The sequence below is a fragment of the Centrocercus urophasianus genome, unplaced genomic scaffold (genome assembly GCF_019232065.1).
Source record: "Centrocercus urophasianus isolate 14NV4802_14NV808 unplaced genomic scaffold, USGS_Curo_1.0 seq_16, whole genome shotgun sequence".
Classification (NCBI taxonomy): domain Eukaryota; kingdom Metazoa; phylum Chordata; class Aves; order Galliformes; family Phasianidae; genus Centrocercus; species Centrocercus urophasianus.
The window spans coordinates 29,402,874-29,425,437 of record NW_024884711.1 but is presented as its reverse complement, the minus strand read 5'-3'; the positions used below and the strand labels follow the sequence as shown (position 1 = coordinate 29,425,437).

At 35.1% G+C, this 22,564-nt stretch overlaps 1 protein-coding gene across 2 annotated transcripts in view; it reads right to left on the bottom strand.

Moving 5' to 3' along the window:
* Nucleotides 1-92: 92 nt before the first annotated feature.
* Nucleotides 93-22,564, bottom strand: part of MALRD1 (MAM and LDL receptor class A domain containing 1) — a 207,557-nt gene continuing 185,085 nt past the window's right edge. For both annotated transcript variants that reach the window (XM_042817544.1, XM_042817545.1), the window contains exons 36-40: nt 13,420-13,499; nt 13,236-13,326; nt 4,543-4,618; nt 2,879-2,935; nt 93-2,570 (exon numbers count right to left, since the gene is read on the bottom strand). In XM_042817544.1, coding sequence (XP_042673478.1) covers nt 2,454-2,570; nt 2,879-2,935; nt 4,543-4,618; nt 13,236-13,326; nt 13,420-13,499 — 421 coding nt within the window. In that variant the 3' untranslated portion in view covers nt 93-2,453. The remainder of the gene's footprint in view (nt 2,571-2,878; nt 2,936-4,542; nt 4,619-13,235; nt 13,327-13,419; nt 13,500-22,564) is intronic.

Below are 22,564 nucleotides of genomic sequence, written 5' to 3'. Positions count from 1 at the left end.
TTTATTTTTATTTTTATTTTTATTTTTATTTTTATTTTTATTTTTATTTTTATTTTTATTTTTATTTTTATTTTATTTTTATTTTTTTACAGAAAGGCATAAGAGGACGCAATGCTTGGAGATTTAAGGACAATGGTATAAGCAGCATTTCAGTGTTTAATGAAAGCACTGTCTGTCTATTGCAGAATAAATGGAAATTTGACTGCATGGGCTTGATCTTGTAGGAATGTTCAATGCCCGTTTATGATGCTGAAAACAATCATTTCACACAGATTTAATCAAAATACCAGAGAGTTCAGGAGCTGGAGGCACCTGGCACTTTGCTGTGTTATGTCTTTTCTCTGTAGAGCAACTTAACAAGTATAGTGAGCAAGTTCCATATTTCTGTCTTATTAATCATGTTGCAAAAGGAAAACAGCATGAGTGATCATCTTACTGTGGTTCCTTATTAAAAAACTCCATGAGTACCTTTTGGTCTTTCGTCTACCTTTTACTTCCAACTAAATTCGGCATTAAGGCTGGTGTGTGACTGGAAGGTGTGATGCTCTCAGACTGTCTTCATTAAAATCAGTAGAGGGGCATAAAATAGCAGTCCAAGCAGTGTGCTGCCAGCTGGCCAACCAAAAAAATGTGCAGCAGCTGATGAGCACTCATGCTGCTCTGAGCCAGGCATAGTGGCTAATGCTTGTTTTTTGGCTGTTGTTAGGACACTTAAGGGGAACAAGCTCAAGACATAGTTTTAAGGTAGGCTATAGAGCTTGGGGAAGAAGTGAGGAGTTTATAGAAGAGAGAGGAAAGTGAAATGTGGTTTTACAATGCAGCACAAAGTCGTCATTGATCACTTACCAGTAATAGGACCTGAGGGAATCACATGGACTTCCATCAGGGGATGGTCAGGTTGAGTGTTAGGAAAAGGTTCTTCATAAGTGGGTGGTTAGATCCTGGAATAGCTCCCCAGGGGAGAGGTCATAGCACAAAGCCGCTGATGTTCAAGAAGCATTTGAATAATGCTCTCAGACATAGGGTCTGAATTTTGTATGGTCCTTTTGTGGAGCCAGGGGCTGAACTAGGTGACCCTTGTGAGTCCCTTCCAACTTGGGATATTCTGTGATTCTAAGCATATTGTCAGAATGGTGTGAAGAGGATGATGGAGAGATGTCAATAAGACTCATGCTTTGTTACTTCTGCTACCCAGGAAACATCATGTCATGTAGGTAAGAAAACCAAAATTGAAAAGTATTTCTGTGGTCCCAGGTATGGAGCTCTGAGGTTTCACTGTATTATTAAGAAAAGGTGAAAGACGAACAAGACAACAACAACACACCCAAAACTAAGAAGTCCCATGCATGATGGAATGAAGCCAGCCTTCAGCGTGCTCTTCTGTGGGGAGACTGAAAAGTCTAATAAATATCAAGCATTTCAATATTACCTGAACTATCAGAGATAATGTCTGCATCCAAAAAGCTTATTTTTTGAAATCTGAAGTAGTTTTGCATCTTTTAAACTTTCCACTAGGTTTAAAATTAAGTCGACTATTAAAATGTAGTCAGGTAGGCACTGCAGAAACATTTAAGCCATCAAACTGAAAATGACCACTAGATAATTCAAGTGGGCATTATGGAAGATGACATATATTCAAGTTATTTAAAGTGTAGCTATATCTTATACTGCAGAGGATGATATTCAAATTCAGGAGATGAACTAGAATTCCCTCCATGTAGTCTTGTGAGGACATAAGTTGCAGCTATGTGGGAGGTCAGTTTACTTGGCAGAAATAAACTACCTGAATATGCTAGTTGCTATCTTCTGTCAACCACTAAGCTACGTACATCAGTAGCATTGTGGTAACCACTGGAGATCTGACCAGAGGAAATTTGGTCAGATGTGGCTTTCAAGATTAATAATAAATCTACTTTTAAAAAATAAGGGTATATACCATTGTATCACATTGCTGAATTACATACTGAGCAGATACTCAAATTTGTGACCATTTTGATTTATCTCGATATGTTTCTAATTACACAAAGACTTTTCTTTTGCTTCCAAGTGCCCCTTGGAACACTAAAACAGCTATTTAAAATCCATTTCTTATGTAAAATTGCAGAAATATTTAAGTCATCATTTCCCAAATAATAGATGTAAAATTATGATTATTAGACTTTGGGAGTCTGGATTTGATTAAACATTTTATTAACATAGTGGCATTTGAATTGTCCAGATGTAAAATGAATTCATAGTTGTAATTACTAATCAATCAAAAATTCGGCTTTCTATATTTTTATATATATGCTTATTGATTCAATTTTTAATATAATATTACTTTCTGAACATAATTATTCTAATAAAAGATTTATTCTATGGAGTTTTATTCATATTGCAAATGCTGCAGGATCATAGCATACTTTCAGATTTTAGAACAAATCTTCAGACAAAGTCATACATCATACACAATATTAATCCCGTTTTCTGTCTATTTTCAAGGAACTGCATAATTTCTTCATGTTTCCTGATGGCTCACCGTAGAGAGGATTTGAAAAAGAGGTAGCATTCTCACCTTCATTAAATGGATACTATAAATAAAAAAGAACAAAATTTAAAAAACAAATAATTAATTAGTTAGAATGCATCTGTCTTACTGGAATTTTTTGAATTATTGTATGATATAACAAATAGCTACAGTAAACAGCATTAATGAAATTACTATTATGAGGATCTTGGCAGCCAGTCTAGCCCTATTATCTTCCTAAGACACTAGCACCTTCCAGAGCTGCTAGTATTTTTAACAGCACTGTAAGTGACTGTTTTCTCTTTCCCCTGCTACAGCATTTTATTTAAAAGGCCAACACACACCCTACTTTAGAAATGTATTACTACATACCTCATGCCATGGAGAAACACTGACTTGAACAGCAGGTGAAGTAGTGTATCCAGGAAACTGTAAAGAGACACAACAGCTTCAGAATAATTTTTTTTGAGCTGCAAATGATATTCAGAAAATATGCTTCCATGTGGCTGTCAGACTAACACACTCTGTGAATGCCAATAGACAAGTGTAAGACAATGCGAGGCTTGCATAGTTTCAGTGTTCAGAAAAGTTTAGAAAGATCTGTTCTTTCTTTATGAAACTGAGATGCCCGCAAGTGCACCACTTATGTGTGCTCAGCTGGAGATAAGAGATGTTGTTCAGTTTTTATAGTATGTTTTGATTTGTGATATACCATTCAGATTTAAGGTTCATCAGACACAAACAAAACTCACAACTTTTGTTTTTCATTTTAGAGGAAGAATTAATAAACACCTATTTTCACAATCTTAAAGAGAAGAGAGGAAAATTTGGTACAACACTGTGCTTCAATCGCAGTGCCTGTAGCTGCCCTCACTGAAAATCTCTCCCCTGGCACTGTGCTTCTGTTTTTCAACTTGCTATTAAAACAAGACTGTCAGGAGTATATTTTAAATGCAATACAAATATCCTGATAAATTGTATGTTATTGAGATGGGAATGTTTCCTACTTGGAGCTCTCATAAACTCAATCCTGTAAATGAATTATTTGGTCTAATGTCTCTAAAATCACCTGTAAGGAATCTTTAAGAGATTGTACACGACGTGTCACAGTCTTGTTTAAAACTGTGGCAAAATATTATATTACTGACTGTGGAAGGGACAAGGAAATTCCATCTTTCTATTTCTATCCTAGCTTAATTGTTTCAGTTCTGATAAAGGTAATATCAAAATGAGGATAGAAAGGATGTTTTAAATTTCATTTGGCTCTCTCTAAATTCAAAGTGATTCAAATTTATTATTTCCAGTGATAAATAACACCGAAAGCTGCATTTAAAGTCAAGTACATTTCTCTTGTGAAATTTAAAATATAAATTATAGCTACCACTCTGTTGCTATAGCTAAATCTTGACTTGAATTCTTTTACTACATTATGTTCACATTTAGATATACACTTTATTCACAGACGTCTTCTTTGCCCTAGGAGTCTCTCAATTATGATCAACAAGTAGCATTAGGGAAAAACGTGACCAAGGAGCAGACAATGCATAGACTTATTAGATTACTTTCAAAATGAATCTTACAGTGATGGAAATAATAATGCACATTTTCTTTAACTGAAAGCGTGAAGACAACTTGAGCACCTCTGTGTGTGATGCTTTATTGCAGTTGTTTTTTATTTTTTTCCCTGAAGTAAAAGGAGACAAATCCCAATAATAATTCTCTTTGATATATCTGGCTAAACACTTCATCTAAAATTATTTAGGGATTTTTTTTTTTTTTTTTTCTCAGATTCAGCAGCCCACAGACAGTATTAGTTATAAACCAGTATTAGTTATAAACATCAAGATGTTCTCAGAATTGGGCTAATTTCAAATCTGCTATACATTGGAACTGATCTGATGCAGCAGTTTTTAAGTCTTTAATTTTGTTAAATAAGAATCACTGGTGGGTTATGCTATTTGTCTTAGAGGGAAACCTATTTGAGGGCTACAAACTTGCACAGTTTTGAATACATAGAACCAGCCGTTGCTGCTTACCTTTGCTTTTCCAGATGAACTAAGATCTTCATACAATGGATTGGCAAATGAAGTATTTATGGTTTCCTCTACTTTCCTTGAAAAGTCAAACAAAAAACAATAAAACTCTCCAAAACCACACAGGTTCTCAAAGAATCAGATAATTTCAGGATGAAAAAGACTTTCTAAAAAGTGAGAAAAAATTAAATGGCTAAATATATTCTCAATTCAACTCTACTAGAATGAATAAAAACAAACATTTCTTCCATATAAGTGTGATATTAAAAAAAATTATTTTTCATTTGTTTCTGTTAAAAAATATATGTGCTTGGATATGCATAGAGCTATTAAGTATTCATAAAATGCAGGCATTGTGCTATACATTAGATTAAACAAGATATTAGCTAAAAAGTTGCATTGCTTTAATGTGCCTGGACTTTTAAAATTAATGCAGGGAAAGCATTTTAGGCTATTTATATAATCAGAAATAGCTTTACTATTCTTCATACTTTAGTATTCTTCATACTTTTTTGCTGGAAAATCAAGAATATTTGAAAAATCCCTGAAGACACCAGATTGTAAAAGTTTCGTGAATGGATGTAACGCCTTAAGGAATTTAAAATGGACAAATAGGAGAAATTGTGGGTCTTCTGTTCATTACCTTACCTAGAAAGTTAAACATATGCTTTCCCAACAGAGGCCTTCACACATTTCACTTTTTTTTCTACCTATATCTGAAGGTTTTTTTTATGTATAGATGACTTCTGAAAAGATGCATTTAGCTTTTTTTTTTTTTTTTTTTTTCTCCCCGCTGGTGCTTTTAAGAATAAAAATATCTCCCCCATTGAACTTCATCAATTTGTGCAAGGCATATACATTACATACATGTCTTCATGCATACAAAAAACAGTGTTTGTACAATATACTAAAATAAAAAGTTCTCTAAATACGAATATTCAATTACAAATCCAGACATGGATTTTCTTCTATTAAAAAAGTAGTGCTATTCCAAAGCTGCTCCTACAGGTGCTTTAAGTGCTCTCTCCTTATTAACTTCTATCCAGCCTCTGTGTTACGGCACTGAAGGAACAAGAGAAACCACCATGGAGAAGCCATGAAGACACAGATGATGGAGTGGTTAGGAAGGGAAGTTGTTGGTTCTCAGTGAGAGCCAGGGGCAAAATACACTGCATGATTTCTTTAGCAAAGAACTGAAATCAGAATAGATGCTCAGGAAAACTATACAGGTAGTCTACAGAAATATATCCCCTTACGAGTTAGATCTGTGCAAGAAAGGTTGTAAACTAAAACAGATATGTATCCTTAAAATCTTTCACAAGACAGTCAGAAAGCAATTCCTTCCAATGTCAACATAATAATTCCTTTTGATTTCCTGTCACGGCAATGTGGAGAGCTGAATACTTGAACCTGTTGGTTTGTTCATGTGCCCTCTATCATACAGTTAATTATTCTTGGCATTCTGATGCTGTTAGTTTGGTGAAGTTATAATATACTAGGTTATTTATACTCATCTGAGTGCATATTTGCATACTAATTCTCCCAAATAAAGTCCATAAAACTTACAGAGAATTGATTTTTTTACTCTAAAATTACCCTTTAGTTCACAAAACCTGAGACTAGAAGAAAACTCAAATAAGAAGTTTTCAAGAAATTTGGCTGTGCTTGTAAGTTTGTGCCTGAAGATTTGCATGCCTTTATTTTGGTACCTCATTCAGACAACACAAACCATATGTACGGGCTAAGATCATGATATGGAAGTAAGGTCCTGCTTGAGTTAATGAAGACACTTGCAAAGGGCAAATTACACAGTTTACAGAGGGAACAACCCAGTGTACCAATAGGAGATGATAAGGATAGGGATGGTTCTGATTTGTTTTTGTTCCCCAAAGAAGTTAAGACATTTTTACATATTTGAGCAAGAGCATTCCAAGTTCCTAGCTGTATCCTGAAGGTAGAAAGGAAACTGAACACAGATCTCTAGCTTCCTCTGCAAGTCCACTAACCAGCAGGCTGCCATGCAAAACTGAGGGCATAAAAATGCATTGGCTGTGTTCTTCAACATCTCTCTGTATTTTGTGCTGAAATTGGTCCAGCTTATGTGTGTAAGGTTTTCTTAAGCATAGTAATTCAGACTTCCTCAGGTTATCCAGCATATTTCAGATGTCTTTACAGTTTAGGCCTGAATCACGAAAGAGTTTATGCAGCCAGGCATTTAATAGGAATTTAAGGGCAAAATAAAGGCACCAGTTGTTTTTATGCAATATAAATTGATTTATATGAAGCGAAGAATAGGCTTTACAAACTGATCTCTTGCTTTCAAGGAACTTAATGACAAAGTAGTGCTTTGGATTTCATATTAACTTGCATAACATAAGTCACATATATGTTACCACTGTACAAGAAGGGCAAGGGTAACCCACGGCTCACAGAAATTATGGTTCAGAATAACTAATAAATTTGAAATGTAGAAAAAGTAGAAAACCATAAGTGCCAAGTCCAGGAGAATGTACCAAGCAGGGAATAAGAATAATTAGAGTTAAAAAAGCCAAGCATATGATGTTTCAGAAAAGGAGAACAGCAACAAGAAAAATGATTCAAACATGGGTAAAGCAGTTCAGAGAGAACTGTGTTTTCTAACATAACCATATATACCACAATAGGAAAGTAATAATCATCGTGGGATGTAGACCAGGTCACATGGGTAATGGTTTTGTTAAACACATCTGCATCTCCTAGTAAAAAAACTGCTGCCTTCTCTTAGGTTTTTCCATATAACTTCAGCCATATGGGAGAAGGTTATCTACTCCACAAAATGTCTGCCTGTGTAGAAAGGGACTGCTCAGTAACATCATGTTTTCTAGCGGAGAAGTATAGAATATGGATTTCATTGGTTTGGAGATAAAACTGAGAATTCTCCACTTTTCAATATACTTCTCAATTAAAAATTAAGTATTTCTGTTGTCAGTGCACAACATTGTAGGAAATACAGTACAGAATGTTTATCATCAGGTTCACATAAGAATAAATTCCTAATGGACCGAAGAGTCAATTAAAATTAAGATGATCATTAAAATAACTCCTTAAAATAATTCTTTATAGAGGTTTCAAAGCTTCTGCTCTAAATACTAACTGCAACTCAAGATCTCAGTTTCCAAATCATCCTTGAAATCTTTTAAGCTAAACTTATGTTTGCAAAAGTACAATATATTTTGTGTATCCCACAGAAGAAATGGAGGACAGGATGCAAGGAAGGCAGCCACTTTAAAAGTTCAATTTAGAATCACTTTAAAAGTTGTTTGTTGCTTGATTAGCTTGTTAACATGCTGCCTGGGCTTTCTAGGTCCACACTTTATATATTGAGTCATTTCGGAAAGTTTATATATATGTACATATACATTTGGTCAGTTCTTTGCATCTTAATACTGAAGCCTCCAGAACAAGAGATTTCCTCTGTTCTTTCAACATGCCACTTGCAGTTTCTTTGCTTGCTTTTCTAAGTGTGCTAGCCATGAGATATACATATCCAAAAAACTCTTAGTAATAGTAGAAATAGATGAATATTTCTTATAATAGCAATAGTTTCAATGCTTCAGAAAAAAAATATTCTATAGAAGAAGGAATGGATTAGGATAGCAACATTAGACTAATAAAACAGCTCCCAAAGAACAAATATTGTTGCTGCTTCACAACTTTTTTCTTTTTCTCCAAAACTATATCATTTTCTCTCCTTCTACAAGAAGAGTATATTTTTCTCCTCTAGTTCACAAGCCAAAAAGAGCTGAAAGAATGTAATTATATTGTCATTTTGTTAATCACTTTGGGATATAGGAACAGAAGCACAGCCACCTCAGGCAGTTCTTCAAATGCCCTTGGAGAACCTTCTCTGGAATGCACTATTCATTTTTCCACACCAAACTTTCAGAAGGATGTGGTCTAATTGGAGAGGGTCTTGGGGACAGCAACTAGGAATGATCATTTTTGTAAGTAACCTTTAACCACCACCATAAAGAGAGGCTGAAAACTCTGAACTTATTTGGCTTACAGAAAGCTAAACACTGTAGGGAGGTACAAAAAAGTTCAAGTGTATATAACAAGTTTTTTGCAGGGAGGAGGGGAATGTTTATCTATGTATCTCCATGATGACTAGGACAAGAACTAAGACCTTAAATTGCAGAAAAACATCTTGAGAGTCAGGAAAAGACCCATCTTTCTTCTTGCAGTACAAAAATTGTCCTAAGAGACAATCAAATCCATGTTACCTGAGTTCCTTAAGTGCAAATGTAGAAGAGTCATATTTGAATCTTTCCTGTGGCAGGATGAAGAATTACATTTATTGGCCCTGGTTTCCCATGACTTCCTATCATTCTAAAATATTTTGTCTGAGCTCCTCAGTTTTTCAGTCTCTTGTCTACACAGTAAGATATATTATTTATATGCTTTTCAAATTTTGCATTTTGTAATCATTTTAACTGATAGGACTGATAACCACTTTGGTGCATGAGCATTGCAGCTGATGGCATAGATCAAGATTGGGAAAAAAACAAGATGAAAGGATCCAGAGACATCAACTGCATTGGAGGCAATAGCTATGTTTCTACATAGCTTAGCTAGATGGAAAGTATTTAATTTTCACTTTTTGTCTTTTGTTCTTGAAAACAAAATGAAGCATGAGAGGGCAGATGTATTAAATGGAAGTCAAAATGCAGTTTTGCTTCTATTCAGTCAATAGGGACAGATGCACTGGAGAAGTGAAGCAACTGGCAGCCTTCCCTTCTGAACCAGAACATGTCATCTCTGGAACATGAACAAGAATATGAGAAACATACATGCTTCCTCCAATTTGAGAATTCTCTACAAAAATTTCACATATATCCATCTGGGAGCAGGGAAGTTGTTTGCATATCTGAATGCCATAGATTTTACTTCATTCTACTAATGAAGTCAACTGCTGCCAAGTTCTGTGGCAGGCTGCTTTTGTCCATTAGTAAATAAATACAATGACTTCCAGTAACTCCCACTTAGACTCTGATGAGTTTCAAGCTTGAAGATCAGAGATGATGTTATTGTTAAGGAAGGAGGGGTGAACAAAGTAAGAGAAGAGCATGTTGTCTGGATTGGAGTGAAAGCTTATACCACTATCAGTCTTTCCAGAGAAGAAAAAGAGGGACGATATGAAACTCTCAGGTGCTCACTGCTTAATTACGACAACTTCCAAGAGCAACATTTGTGTTTAAGGACTCACCAGTGTACTCCTATTGCCTCCTAGCTGGCTTGTTACTGAGAATGTTATTTCTGTGGAATCTGAAAATTTAGCTTTTGTGCACATTCTTGTGCTATTCCATTTGAGGCATAGGTGGATCTGCATTAAATTTAAAAATGCGCTGAGAGCTAACAAATTCTGTTAGTGTGCTTCTTTGAGGAGCAGCTACAAATTGTTTTTTTGTTTTGCATTTGTTGTTTTATAGCAGGACAGAAAAAAGGAGATCCTCAGAAAAATTATTAAAAATAGTTAAACAGCAAAACATTTTTTTCAGAAGGCAGTAAATTTGGGCTTAAGTGTGCAAAATCTTCCTTGTGAAAGAGAGCAGACACTTTAAAGTATGGAGTTCCTCTAATGCCTAGTGCCCTTAAGAAAACAACACAACCCTGAAAGTCTAAAAGAAGATACAAGCCTCTGAAATGAAAATGGAAAGTATCATGTGCACAATTATTGCTTTTAGTTCATCAAATTCCATTAAAAAAAGAAAAAAGAAAAAAAAAGTAATCAGGAGAGTTAAATCTCATGCCTCTATGTGGTGCTGTCACATTGTACATTTTACAGACTTATGCAAACACTAGTCACTTCTTTTTCTCAAGCTTTATCTCACATATCCAAAATATAGTATTATAACATTGTTTAACTTTGGACTAGTCACTGCTGATTACTCATTAAGTAGTTAAGAAATAAATTGCATCAATTTACTGCTATGCTTCCAGCCAAGATTTTTATAAAACAACCTGTGCTGGTTACCAAGTATGTAAAGACAAAGAGAAAAACTTGAATTTCTGTTGTCAAAGTTTCAGATTTCAATGTTTTCACAAGTTCAAAATTTCAATGAAACTGACACTCAGTAGTTAGATTATTCCTTGACGATGCCTGCAAAATGCATGCAAACTAACATGTTAAGTCAACTATGATTTAAAACAATGCAAATACAAATGCATATTCTGTGCCATGGGTTAAGAAATTTGATAGCATTAGTCAATTCCTAATAGAAAAACCTCAGAGCCACAAAAATCTCCAGCATTATCCTTCTGGTAGCTCCAGTGAAAACAAATCAAAACCAGAATGAATAAACTCTCTAATGTAACTATCCAATCTGTTACAAGATATGGGTTAGTAGCTTAGTGGGCAGTAATGGTGACAGGAGGATTGTTGGACTAGATGATCTTGTAGACCCTTTCCAACCCTGTGATTCTATGATTCTATTATTCTCCTCCTGTGCTGGTTTTTTTTTTTTTTTTTTTTTTTTTTTTTTTTTTTTCCCACAGCTCTGACTCTCTTCATTTCAGAGGTGTCATACTAAGAAGATTCTCATTCAGCCCAATTTTTCTTCATAACTAACAGGATGCTTAAGTGTTTGGCATATTGCAACATGATAACTGTTCATGGATCAATATAAAAAAAAAAAATCTCTAATTTATTTTAGCATATATACCTACAAGAAAGGAAAAAATATTCTTCAAATACAGATATGACAGGAGAAGAGAAGTGGAAGGCAGTGCAGCAGCCCTTAAGCGAATATTTGTGAAAGAAAAAGGAAGTGTTTAGAACGCAAGAGAAAGAAAAACAATTAAGAAAAACAATTTCATTTAAACACCGTCAAACATATTTTATTTGAAAAATATTAATTGAAATTACAAACAAATTTACACAGCTCTTGAGATACAACTTATCTTGCACTTCTGAGGTGCCTTTCTATGTATTACTTCACCGAGTTGCATAAATGGAAATGAATTAAGCTTAAAGCTTCTGTGAAGTAAGATAAAGCAATGCTATTATTCCCACTTTACAGAAGGTGAAGCAGACATAAAGAAAGTAGGTGATGCTATGCACTCAATTAAGAGTAGCACAACCACTAAATGTTCTTGCTTCAATGTTTTGCTTCTGTGTTCATAGACAACCCTATCTGCCAGGGGTGGTAAGCAGTGTTAGGAAAGGTGTCAGCAGCAATAATATCAGGGCAGATTGCGAAGTTCAGTAGATAGTTTTGGAGATAGCAATATCCCCAAAGTATGAAAGGTCTGTAGCAAAACAGAGGTTGAAAGGAAAAGAGACATCTCTGAATATGAGTTTTAGAGAAGAAAATGAATAGTGAAGGAAATCAAACATCATGAGAGTGAAGAAGGGAGTTCACTATAGGAATTCCTGAAAAGGAGGAAGTGATACTTGTTGCTGGTGGAGAAGGATTGAGCAGAATAAGCAAAGAGATAGGCAGAGATGAAAATATAGGTGCTATAGGAAAATAAAAAAACAGCAAAAAAATCTTAGGCAGAAGAGAACAAGTAGAAATTATCAGAGCAATGACACAGAGGGCTAAAAGATAAGAGATCTGCGAAATAATGCATGTCAACCTGGGATAGGTCTTATAAAAATGAAATCAAATAATTGGATAAAGAAAGACCTTTAGTACTACTAGCTATGTTATCTAAAACACTTGAAATATATTTTTAAATAAAACAGCACCAATTCTTCTGATTTCTTTCAATCAGTGAAGATGATCTTTATGTAGGAGGTTGCTAGAAGACAATGTCCTTTATGTTTGCATAGTACTGATAGCAAGTTGGAAGAAAGACACATTTGGGGAAAAAAAGCCACCATCCAGAGTACTCATTCATGACATGCAAGACCAGTACTTAGACCACAAGCTGAGAGTCTGTACTGGAGTGATCCTAGTGGAAGCCACTATAGAATCGGACAATGGGTGTGAGACGAAGAGGCAGAGTGAAGAGGTGAAAGGAATAGACATGGTGTCAAAATAAACACTGATTAAGAGGACTAATACAAAATCAAACAGGAAGCCAGATTGTCAGCGTGTCCAGGTACCAAAGAAGAGGAGACAAACAGTATGATTTGTGGAAATCTTCATGTGATGCTGCAGTTTTACAGCTTGATTTTTTTTTTCTGATGTATTAAAGATTTTTTTAATGAAAAACACTGATCTTTCAAAGCGGAAAAAAAGCCTGGTCTTATGCCACCCAGGTATCACAGGTAAGAGTAAGTTCTCAGATGTGTGTAAATATTGAAATAATTTAAGGCAAAAATGTTCTCAAGGGAAACGTGTCCTCGGTAGCTTCAGAAAAAGCTGTCAACCTGCCTTTAATAAACTAATTTGGCCTCAGAGATAAAGAAACCACAGATACATCATGTTTTTCACATTTAACCATCTTGAACAAAAACAGAGATACTGCTATTAAGCTGGATGAACTTTAGTACTACTATAAAGTTAATCATATGAAGTTGAATCAGAATGTTCTGAAAGTCACGCCATCACTCATTTTTAGTGGACTCGGGTCCACTAAGATTAGAACTAGAATGTTGAAAAACTAGACTGAAGGGGGATTTAAATGTTGAAACCAAGGAGACTGGGCAGTAAGCCATTGCTTTGTGCCACACTTGTGCCTGCCTTATACAGAATAAAAGTTTCACTTACATTTTGTGCTCTTTCTTCTTTGACAGGAAACATAAGGCACCAACTGCAATTTTAATCAGCAAGAAACTGATCCCCAACCCAATCCAAATATCTGCAAAATCAGAGCAATCAGACTGTTATAAGAAAAAAGAAAATACTGAAAGGATGAATAGGAAGATAGTTCTTTTTTCCAGACCCAACCCACCATTTTGAAGATTTGAAATGGGAGATTGAAGAGGCTTAGCACTTATGTGACAACGGTTTCCTTTCCATTCTTTTCCACATCTGTGAATAAAAAAAAAAAAAATCTGAAAAGATGAGAAGCAAGGATCATAAACTATGGCAAGCACACAAGTATTTTTGCCTCTGATCAAGGCTCAACTAGGAATTTAGGTTAGAAATACATAAAATAAATAACCCCCCTTCTAATAAAACAAAACAAAACAAAACAAAAACAAGCAAAAACAACTGCAGAAACCTATAAAAATTCAAAGATTAGATTTGGCTTCCTTGTTCATCTTAGCATAGTATTGTTATCTTCATGGCAAAAGATAGGTGGCTCACTTCCCTGCTCATTTACCTTTTATCACTCTATCCCCCACATGCATTCTAAATAAATTTCTGAGCTGGGTATCTGGTATGCTGGTATAGACAAAGATACACAATTAGAAATGAGATAGAAATCTCTTCACTTCTCATCTACCTTTTTTTTATTGTTTATCAATTTCATTACAAAAATGATACCCTTTAAAAAATATTTATTCAAAACCAAGGTACTTCATTCTAAATTTGCAGTTCACTCCAAGAACAATCTTGACTTGAAGGAACCAAAATTCAAATAATCTAATAGAAACTTTACAGTTATTGTTCGATAGTTGATCACAGTGCCCATATGTGTAACATTTGTTGATTTGTTTGTTTAAACTTCTGGTTACTAGCTTTTGTTGCAGTCTTCACTATCAGAAAAAAGAGACCTTGGAGACCAGATCTTGGTTGCCTATGGGGAAATTTGTGATCATTTGGAGTGCCTCACACCATCCATCTGGGTACTCCAGGGAGTCACAAGTGGCAGTAGACACTTATACAGCCCAAATCAAATAGTGTAAAAGGAAATTTACTCTGTAAAGATAGAAGTACTTCACACACTAGATGACAACTAAATGCAAGGCTCCTCATTCGATAAGCTGAACCCCACTGTGAGCGCCTCACTGGAATGACTTCTACCAGCTTTTAAATTATCTGAGTAACTAGTGTTATTTTTTTTTTTAAAAAAAAAAAGCATCAGAAGGTAGTGATGGCAGCAATCCCATTCCAGTCCTACTACTGTTGCATGAATAAAAATTAATTTCAATTCTCATAACTTTTTACGCATTCACAAAAAATTAATTCTGGAGAATCTTACATTAAACTGTTTTCTTAATGTTTTTGTAGTCATCAACTTTTGTGATGCAACTTCTACTTTGTAATTGTGAGTTCATCTCATGCTCTCCCGTATAATACAAAATCTTACATACACAGAATTTAATCTTTACATTAAAGTTGTTTTATCTGAACACGTGACAGAATACCAAGCTATTTGTAACAGGATAGCACAAGGTGCTGCCTATGTGTCATATGCCAGCAGTGAATTAAATTAGGCACTCTGGAGAGAGGGGAGTATTTCACTTTCCTGCATATGTTCAGATAAGTGTAGAGAGAGGACAATTAGGATGATAGAAGCAGTAAGCATCTGTTTGCAGTCTCAGTAATATTTCAGAGTAATCAGAGTTTGTCAGAAAACAAATCTGTATCCTAATCTCAGGAACGACTGGAGGAAGATGACTTCACCAAAGACCAAAAGAAACTGATGTGGGATTTGTTGCAACTCAGGGGGGCCTTGAAAAATTGTGGGTGGAGAATATGCTATGTGGAAAGAACCAGCACTATTTGGACAGAGCGAGCAGAGAGACTGATTTAATCCATCTCATGCCACAGACTTGAATTTTCTCTGGTTAAGAAATTACTTTTTTCAAGGTTAATATATGGTATACTAATGAAACCAAGCTTAGAGACTGGAGTAGTATCTTCTGACGTGCTCATTTTAAAGAAAAAATGGCACAATTTCAGCTGACAGCTCATGATGAGCTGCAGACCCATTGTATTCAGTGACTGAAAATACCCAGTTCCCTTAGTCTTCCTTTTTCTTCAGAATATTACAAAAATCATGTAATCCATAAGCTGTTCTTTTACGTGGACTGATGATTTTATACAAATGTGAAATTGCTCTTGGGCTCATAACAAGCCCTGTGGATCCATGTAGAAACACTGCAATCTGATGGTAATCACCCATCGAAATCATTTTCTGATTGCTCTCAATTATATAATTTCTTTTCTCCCCATTTTTCAGATTTTTTGTTGAGCTAGATATGCTTTTAACCCAAATTGCTCTTTCTTGACTGTCACTGCAGAACTTATTGACTGTAAAAGGAAGAAAGAGAAAACAGATTTGCAGCTGTGCATAAACACTACTCAGACATGGTAAAAGAAGTGCCATCTGCTGCTCCACAACCAGTGGGGCATGACACACCTCAGAGCTGCTTATTTCTTACAAAGCAGGTGGGTGTACTGGTAAGAGAATGGGAAAATCCTACCACCTAGTAATAACTACTTTCATATGTTGTAATGTTTACATTTAATGATGAAATACCTCCATGCATTCATGCTATCTGCATTTGAATTATGGATGAATATTATGTACATTTAGTCTGTTAGGAAATTAGTTCATCTTCCTATATATTCAACTACCAACTAACTTAGATTGATCACATATTCTCCAAATCTTTGAATCCTATCCGAACGGTTTTATGTTTCATGACACACACTAATTAGGAAACTGATGTCAGATATCAGTGGGTAATTTTGGTCACTGAAATGGTTTTTCACTATGATATACCAGATCATTACTGCAAACATTCCCTAATAATATCTCTATTACTTATCAAAAAGGGGGGGGAAAAAAAAAGTGATTAATGTGAGGGAAAGATAAGATTATCAAAAAACTTGGTGATTTAGACAAGTTCAAAACAAAATAGGGGGGGAAAACTACTGAAGGACATGAAGTATGAGAAGTTTTTATAGAAGGAATTAGGAGGCTAGGAAAAAAAAGATGACAGTAGTAAAGACAACACAGCTAATCCTCAAAGACAAGGATAGAAAAGGAATGCTAAAGATCAAAAAAAATCTGAAAAGTGAAGATATTGCTTGGTTAAGATCTCCTACTTGTATATTACTGTATACAGATAGTTTTATTTGCTTATTTTTATCTCTGGAATAGAAACTCAGCCATTACTCCTAACAACGAGGTAAAATATAAAGTTATCAGAAAAACCCTGATTCTAATTTGGAGAACCATGCAGGTCTTTCTGAAATTTGGCCCTTCCTTGCCTACTAAATGCCATTTTCTCAAAAAAAAAAAAAAAAAAAAAAAAAAAAAAAAAGAGTTACAGCTTGCTGAGAAGCATTTAACTTCCAGTAAAGCTGCAAAAAAACAAAATGCAAAAACTGATTGCTCATTAACAAGTTGATATAAGTACTACCTCTGGCTTATTCTGAAGCCAAGTGTTTCCATGCACTGAATAGAAGATAAATTTGTCTTAAATATCCAAAACAAGATTGTTTTCTAGATGTTTTATGATATTTTTATCATTTTATAGTATCTTACACTGTACAAAATCTACTTTACTGCTGTAATATCTGTGGTGGAGCTAATGAGGGGAGAAAATAGAACAAGATATTTAATGGTATTAGAATCTGCCAATAACTCAGTTTAGAGAAGACAACTATTCTGTAGTCTGAATTTAAAATAAAATATAAATAATTCTAAATAAACTACTCCAATTATTCTGCTGCAGAGAGTCAAAATGAATAAATACTATGAGTGTTGCCTTACATGGGATAATAGATTTAGGTAAGAAATCCAGAAGACTACTTTACATGTCATCAAATAATACATATATCATTTTATCATTTGTCTATCACCTCTGCTATGCAATGGTTAGATAACAATAGCAGTTGCTGGCTGAGCTGAATCTGAGACAGGGAGAACAGAAGAGAGAAAATATTTGATGAACTTCTCTACAACGTTGGCTTCTGACTGTCAAAAGACAGTGCAGGGCCGATGTTAATCTTCATTTCACACAGCCACTGAACTCTCAAAACCACTGCAGGCAATAATACTAGTGCTAATATTAGCAGTAATACTTTTTTTTTTTTTTTTTTTTAATATTGTAGTGATGAAAATGCAGCATCGGTGAAGCTCAAACTTGTACATAAAGATGGAAGAGCCCTTTCTGTAGCCAAGCTCACACACTCTGAGGCCTTAGAGAGTTCCACAAGGGTGACATGAATTTGAGAATACATTCTCAAAACAAAACCCAGAAGTAAGGAAAAAAAATAAAACAGCCATGAAAAAAAAAAAGATGAGAAATGCAAATTTCAAAATGAACATGATATTAGTTCATAGTATTTTTGAGGGAATAGAAGACATTCTTTTAGCTGTTTTTACTCAGGGCACAGAGGATACTTTTTTGTGCTTTTGTGGTCAGATTAGTACAGTCTCAACACCCAGATTTAGGCCTCTGGCTGGTACTGCAAAACAGTGAATAACAGAAATAATACTATACAGTTATACGTGAAGTGAAGTCTAACTTCAACTTTGTACTGTTCAGTCCTTGGCATATGCAGTCCTGAAGTGAACTTTAATTACTCTAACAGCTCCAGGTAGGTCAAAGCAGCCTGTGGCTCAAATCCAAGAGATGGCTCACTTGAAGTCTAGTTAATGAAGGAGAACACTTAATTACCTACCCACTACTGTGCATGGACTGTATTTACAGCGCTTTACATTCAGTTGGGAGGCAAATAAGTTTCTTCCTCAAAGTAACTATTATCTTCCTTTCTGGTGGGAGCAGCTAGGGATACATGGGTGTTGATGGTGGTGGAAGGACCTTACAGAGCATAGATCAACCATGTTTTCTGGGCAGTGTGTTAAATCTTCATTAGCAGGTTAATGCCAGTTTTGAAGTAGTTCCTTAATAATCCTTTTCTGGTATTTTACTTTTAAGACAGATAATTCAGAAAAGGCTTTGAATTTATCTCTTGAGCCATGAACCTTAAATTCCACATTATTTATGTAAAATTAATTTCACTGGACTAATTAGATCTTGACTAATTAGCAGCAGCACATTTTACATGGGTCTTAAGCTCATATGAAGCACTGAGATAGCCATTGCAATCCGTTCAGACAGGAAGTTCCCTTGTAGTTGAAGCAGGAGGAGCAAAAGAGACAGACGAAATAGCACTTGAATCCTTTCACCCCAGTGCGCATCCTAATCTATCCTGCCTGACAAAACGTCTTCTCTTATTAGTGAGTTCCTACAGGAAAGTCACCCTGCACGGAGAATGGTAACCTTACAAATTTTCTTCTAGGAATTCCAACCCATTATTTCTTAATACGCATATTGGGAATACAGATGGGTGAACATTGCTTGTGTTGCTGAGCTTTGTGCCTCAGGTTACAGACCATTTCACTCAAAAACAACAGATAAAAACAAACAAGTTTTTTGTTCTTTTTGATGTTCATTCAAGGCAGGTTTAATTTACAATAACATGTCTGGTTGATACACTGCTGCATTTCAGAAAATCAAACTTTATGCTGTGTATTGTATAAACTTTATTGCTATGTATTAATGATAGCATATGCAAGCCTCCAAATAAATACAGATGTTTTCTTGATTGCTCATTTTCATCTGATGCTTTGCTTGTGCAATTATTTCCTTTAGTCTGTAATAGATAAAAGCTCTATCATTCTAGCCAATCAGTATTACGTATGGCTCTTGGATAGGAATTGATTTCATGACCGCCTAGAGCAAGTATGAACATAGCTTCTTGTTAACTTGGAAAGAAAGAATTCCAAAAGCTGCATTTTCAAAGAAGATTTATGAAAAATTAAATTGTGAAAACTTTTTTTCTTTCGTTGTTGTAGTTTGCCTTTTTTCCCCAACAGTAGTAATTATTAACATTTCATAATGACTAAGGTTGTTCAGTAAATTCAGAATGATTAACATCCACTCATCTAATCACTTAATGCCTGGTATTAGCACTATGTAAATTAAGGCAGTAAAATATGGATTAATACAGCCATATTGCTCTCTACAATAAAAATAAGTAGTATGACTCCTTATTTTAGGAGTTTTCTCCAGATATTGTGCTTACTCACAAATCCGTCACAAAATGCATCTTCTGAGTGAACCCAGATTTGCCACTGTTAATGTCTATAGCACACTACGTAGGAATCATTACACATACGAGTGCTGTCATTATTTAGGATCTATGTCATACCTGTTGGAGTGCAACCTGCTCCAGGAAAGGGAGCAGAACATAAAGGAAAAAAAAAAGAAAAAACCCTTAGTTCTTTGAAGAAAATAGACTTGCCCTCTGTTCTATTGGTATAAAAGAACCTTTTCATTTCTCTGCCTTTTCAGTCAACATTTTGCAATATAAGATTCACTAGATGTTTGTAAGTATGATGAAAACAGCAACTCATCAGTCCATTACAAAATAAATGGAAATAAAAAAACAATCATATTATCTCATCAATCTTTAATGCTGAACATAATATTTCAATACTGAATGTTTTGAGAATGGCCTCAGAAGACATCATATTTATGATGAATGTACCCTTTTGCCTGCTGTCTATAGCTGGAATTGTTCCCTCTGTGGTTGAATTCACAGGGGGTGTGGGAAAAGCAGAAATTTCTGCTTTTCAGAAAAAAACATCTGAAGGGGATGTAACTTTGAATGTCAAGAACTTCAGATCAAGCATTCAAATACCGCAGCTAGCAAGGAGTCCACAGAATCACAGAACCACAGAATGGCCAGGGTTGGAAGGGACCTCAAGGATCTTGAATCTCCAAACCCCCTGCCACATTCAGGGCCACCAACCTCCCCATTTAATACTAGACCAGAGTCCAAAGAATAACAAACTCAGGAATGAAAAAATATGTCTCTGTACAAACTTTGCTACTTCTTAAGTGGTGGAGATGGCAGAGGAAGTAAACATTAAGATGACTATGAGTTATCAACACTATGTAACCTTGGGGCGAGGAGTACATCAGGAGGCAGACCTAAGCAGTACAAGCTGTAGTGTGTAGATAAAGGCACATTAACCCACAGGGAGAGAACTGGACATTCTCTGAAATACTGTGTGCAGTTCTGCTCATTTCTCTTCAAAAAGATGAATGCCAAGAACAGAGCAGAAAAACAGAAATTCTTGCAAGAGGATTCTGAAAGATTTTAGCTTGTTTAGTCTACTGAAAGAATAGCCAAAAGACATACAGCTTTTCTCTAGAAACAATTAGGATGGAAAAACAACAGGTTTTTCAACAACAGGCTATTCAGGTTATTGAAGGATACTTGCACACACATAGATGTTTATAAGGTGGCTATGAAAAAAATATATGGATAAATTATATCAACACAAAGAAGAAAGGCCTTATCCATCTCAGAAGAGCCATCCATTAAACTGATTTCCTCTGTACTTGGTGCCATGTACCCACAAGAACATCAGGTGCTGAAAACTCACAGTAATACAGAATGGCAGAGAGGAACATGCGAGCCAAGAATTTTTAATAATTAGTCATAAAATGAAGCTAATTGAACTTATTAACTGCATTATATTATGTAGCTGCACATAATATGGACGTGGTCACAAAGGCCTGGCTTTGCTGACCTATATATACAGTTCTATCATGAAAATTGCTAAATTCATAGTTGATAAATACAGAAGAATTTACATAGAGCAAAATAATGTGAGATATAAACAGATTCTAAATAAAATATAAGTAGTCTGAGAAAAAAATTGGGAATTACTGTAGGTTATTCAGTGAAAGTAAGTGTTCAATTTGTAGTATAAAGCATACACTGTGCATAAAGAGTAAGATAGGAGTTATTAGAGATTATAGTAATTAAAATCATGTGACAGAGACTGAAAAGATCAATTTTAATTTATACAGAAGATGAGTGGGAGCAGATATACTAGTGTAAACAAAATGATATATGGTAGATGGAGGAAAAATTGCATGTTGCTGTCTATCTTTTAGAACATTCAATCAAAGTGAAAGGAAATAAATCTTAAACTAATAATAAGGAAGCTATTTGCCACATAGTGCTTAGCTGACCTGGCGGAGTCCTTGACACATAAGTCTTAGAAGCCAAGAACTTAATGATATGTACTAGAGACAACTTCTTAAAACAGAGAACGAAAACCTTTAGAGATTACGAAGCTTTAAGTTCTTACTGATTGTAATTTAGAAGGAAATTATTTTACTGGCATCATCATTTTCTACATGCATCTTCTTGCTTTTTCACTCCTAGGGTGTGCTGTCAGCTACTCCCAGGTCTGCAGTGTGATACACTGCAGTTGCACATTGCTCTTACAGCCACAATGAGAGGCTTTAATTACAGCCTATGTTGAATTAGAAAAGGTACCTGTTAGAAGGAAGGACTTGGCAGCTGTATCTAATTACTTTTTATACAGATATACAATGAAACTATTGTGAGCAATTTTAAACGTTTCCAGAGGGACCTAATTTTTCTAACATTAGTCTCCTGAAAAAGGAGGAATCCAGAGACAGTCTAGATAAGAAAAACTTTGAAATGAAGAGACATTTGGCTACAAAAGTGTCAAGACAAGCAGCTGAGATTAGATAGGTGCATTTGGCTGTTACATAGCTGGGCAAGAACAGGACCTTCACGCTTGCTGTTAAATGCTTAAATAAAAAACAAACAAACAAGGTCTGAAGTAAAATAGGAGCACGAGGGTGAGCTTTGTGTCACAGACAATTACCTCCTGCTACGTCCAAGCAAACAAATTATCAAAGATGGAAGGATAAATACTTCCTCTAGCTTCAGTCATTTTAAATAAAGGTGACTGGAATAATTTGGAGAAAATATTTCTTCACCAAAATTTCTAGTCACATCAAAAACCTGATGTATCGCAGAGTTTGAATTTAATTTTTAAAGAAATTCTTCCAGTGTCTGAAACCTGCAGGATTTCTTATTAGTTTCCTTTTTTGGTTTCTACCTAAAATCTTCAGAACAAGCCCTTATTTTGCAATTATTCAACTAATAACTAGATTGATTTAAAATACAAATCACTTTATGGTGGTCTTGTACAAGAAACAATTTTTCAGAATATTTTATTCATATGGAAATACAGGCCTATCTACTATTTCCTGTTTCATTTCCTTCTGCAGCTTTACTCTTCAATAAAACAGTCCTCAGAATTCATTGAGGAGTGGTATGTGGCACACGCA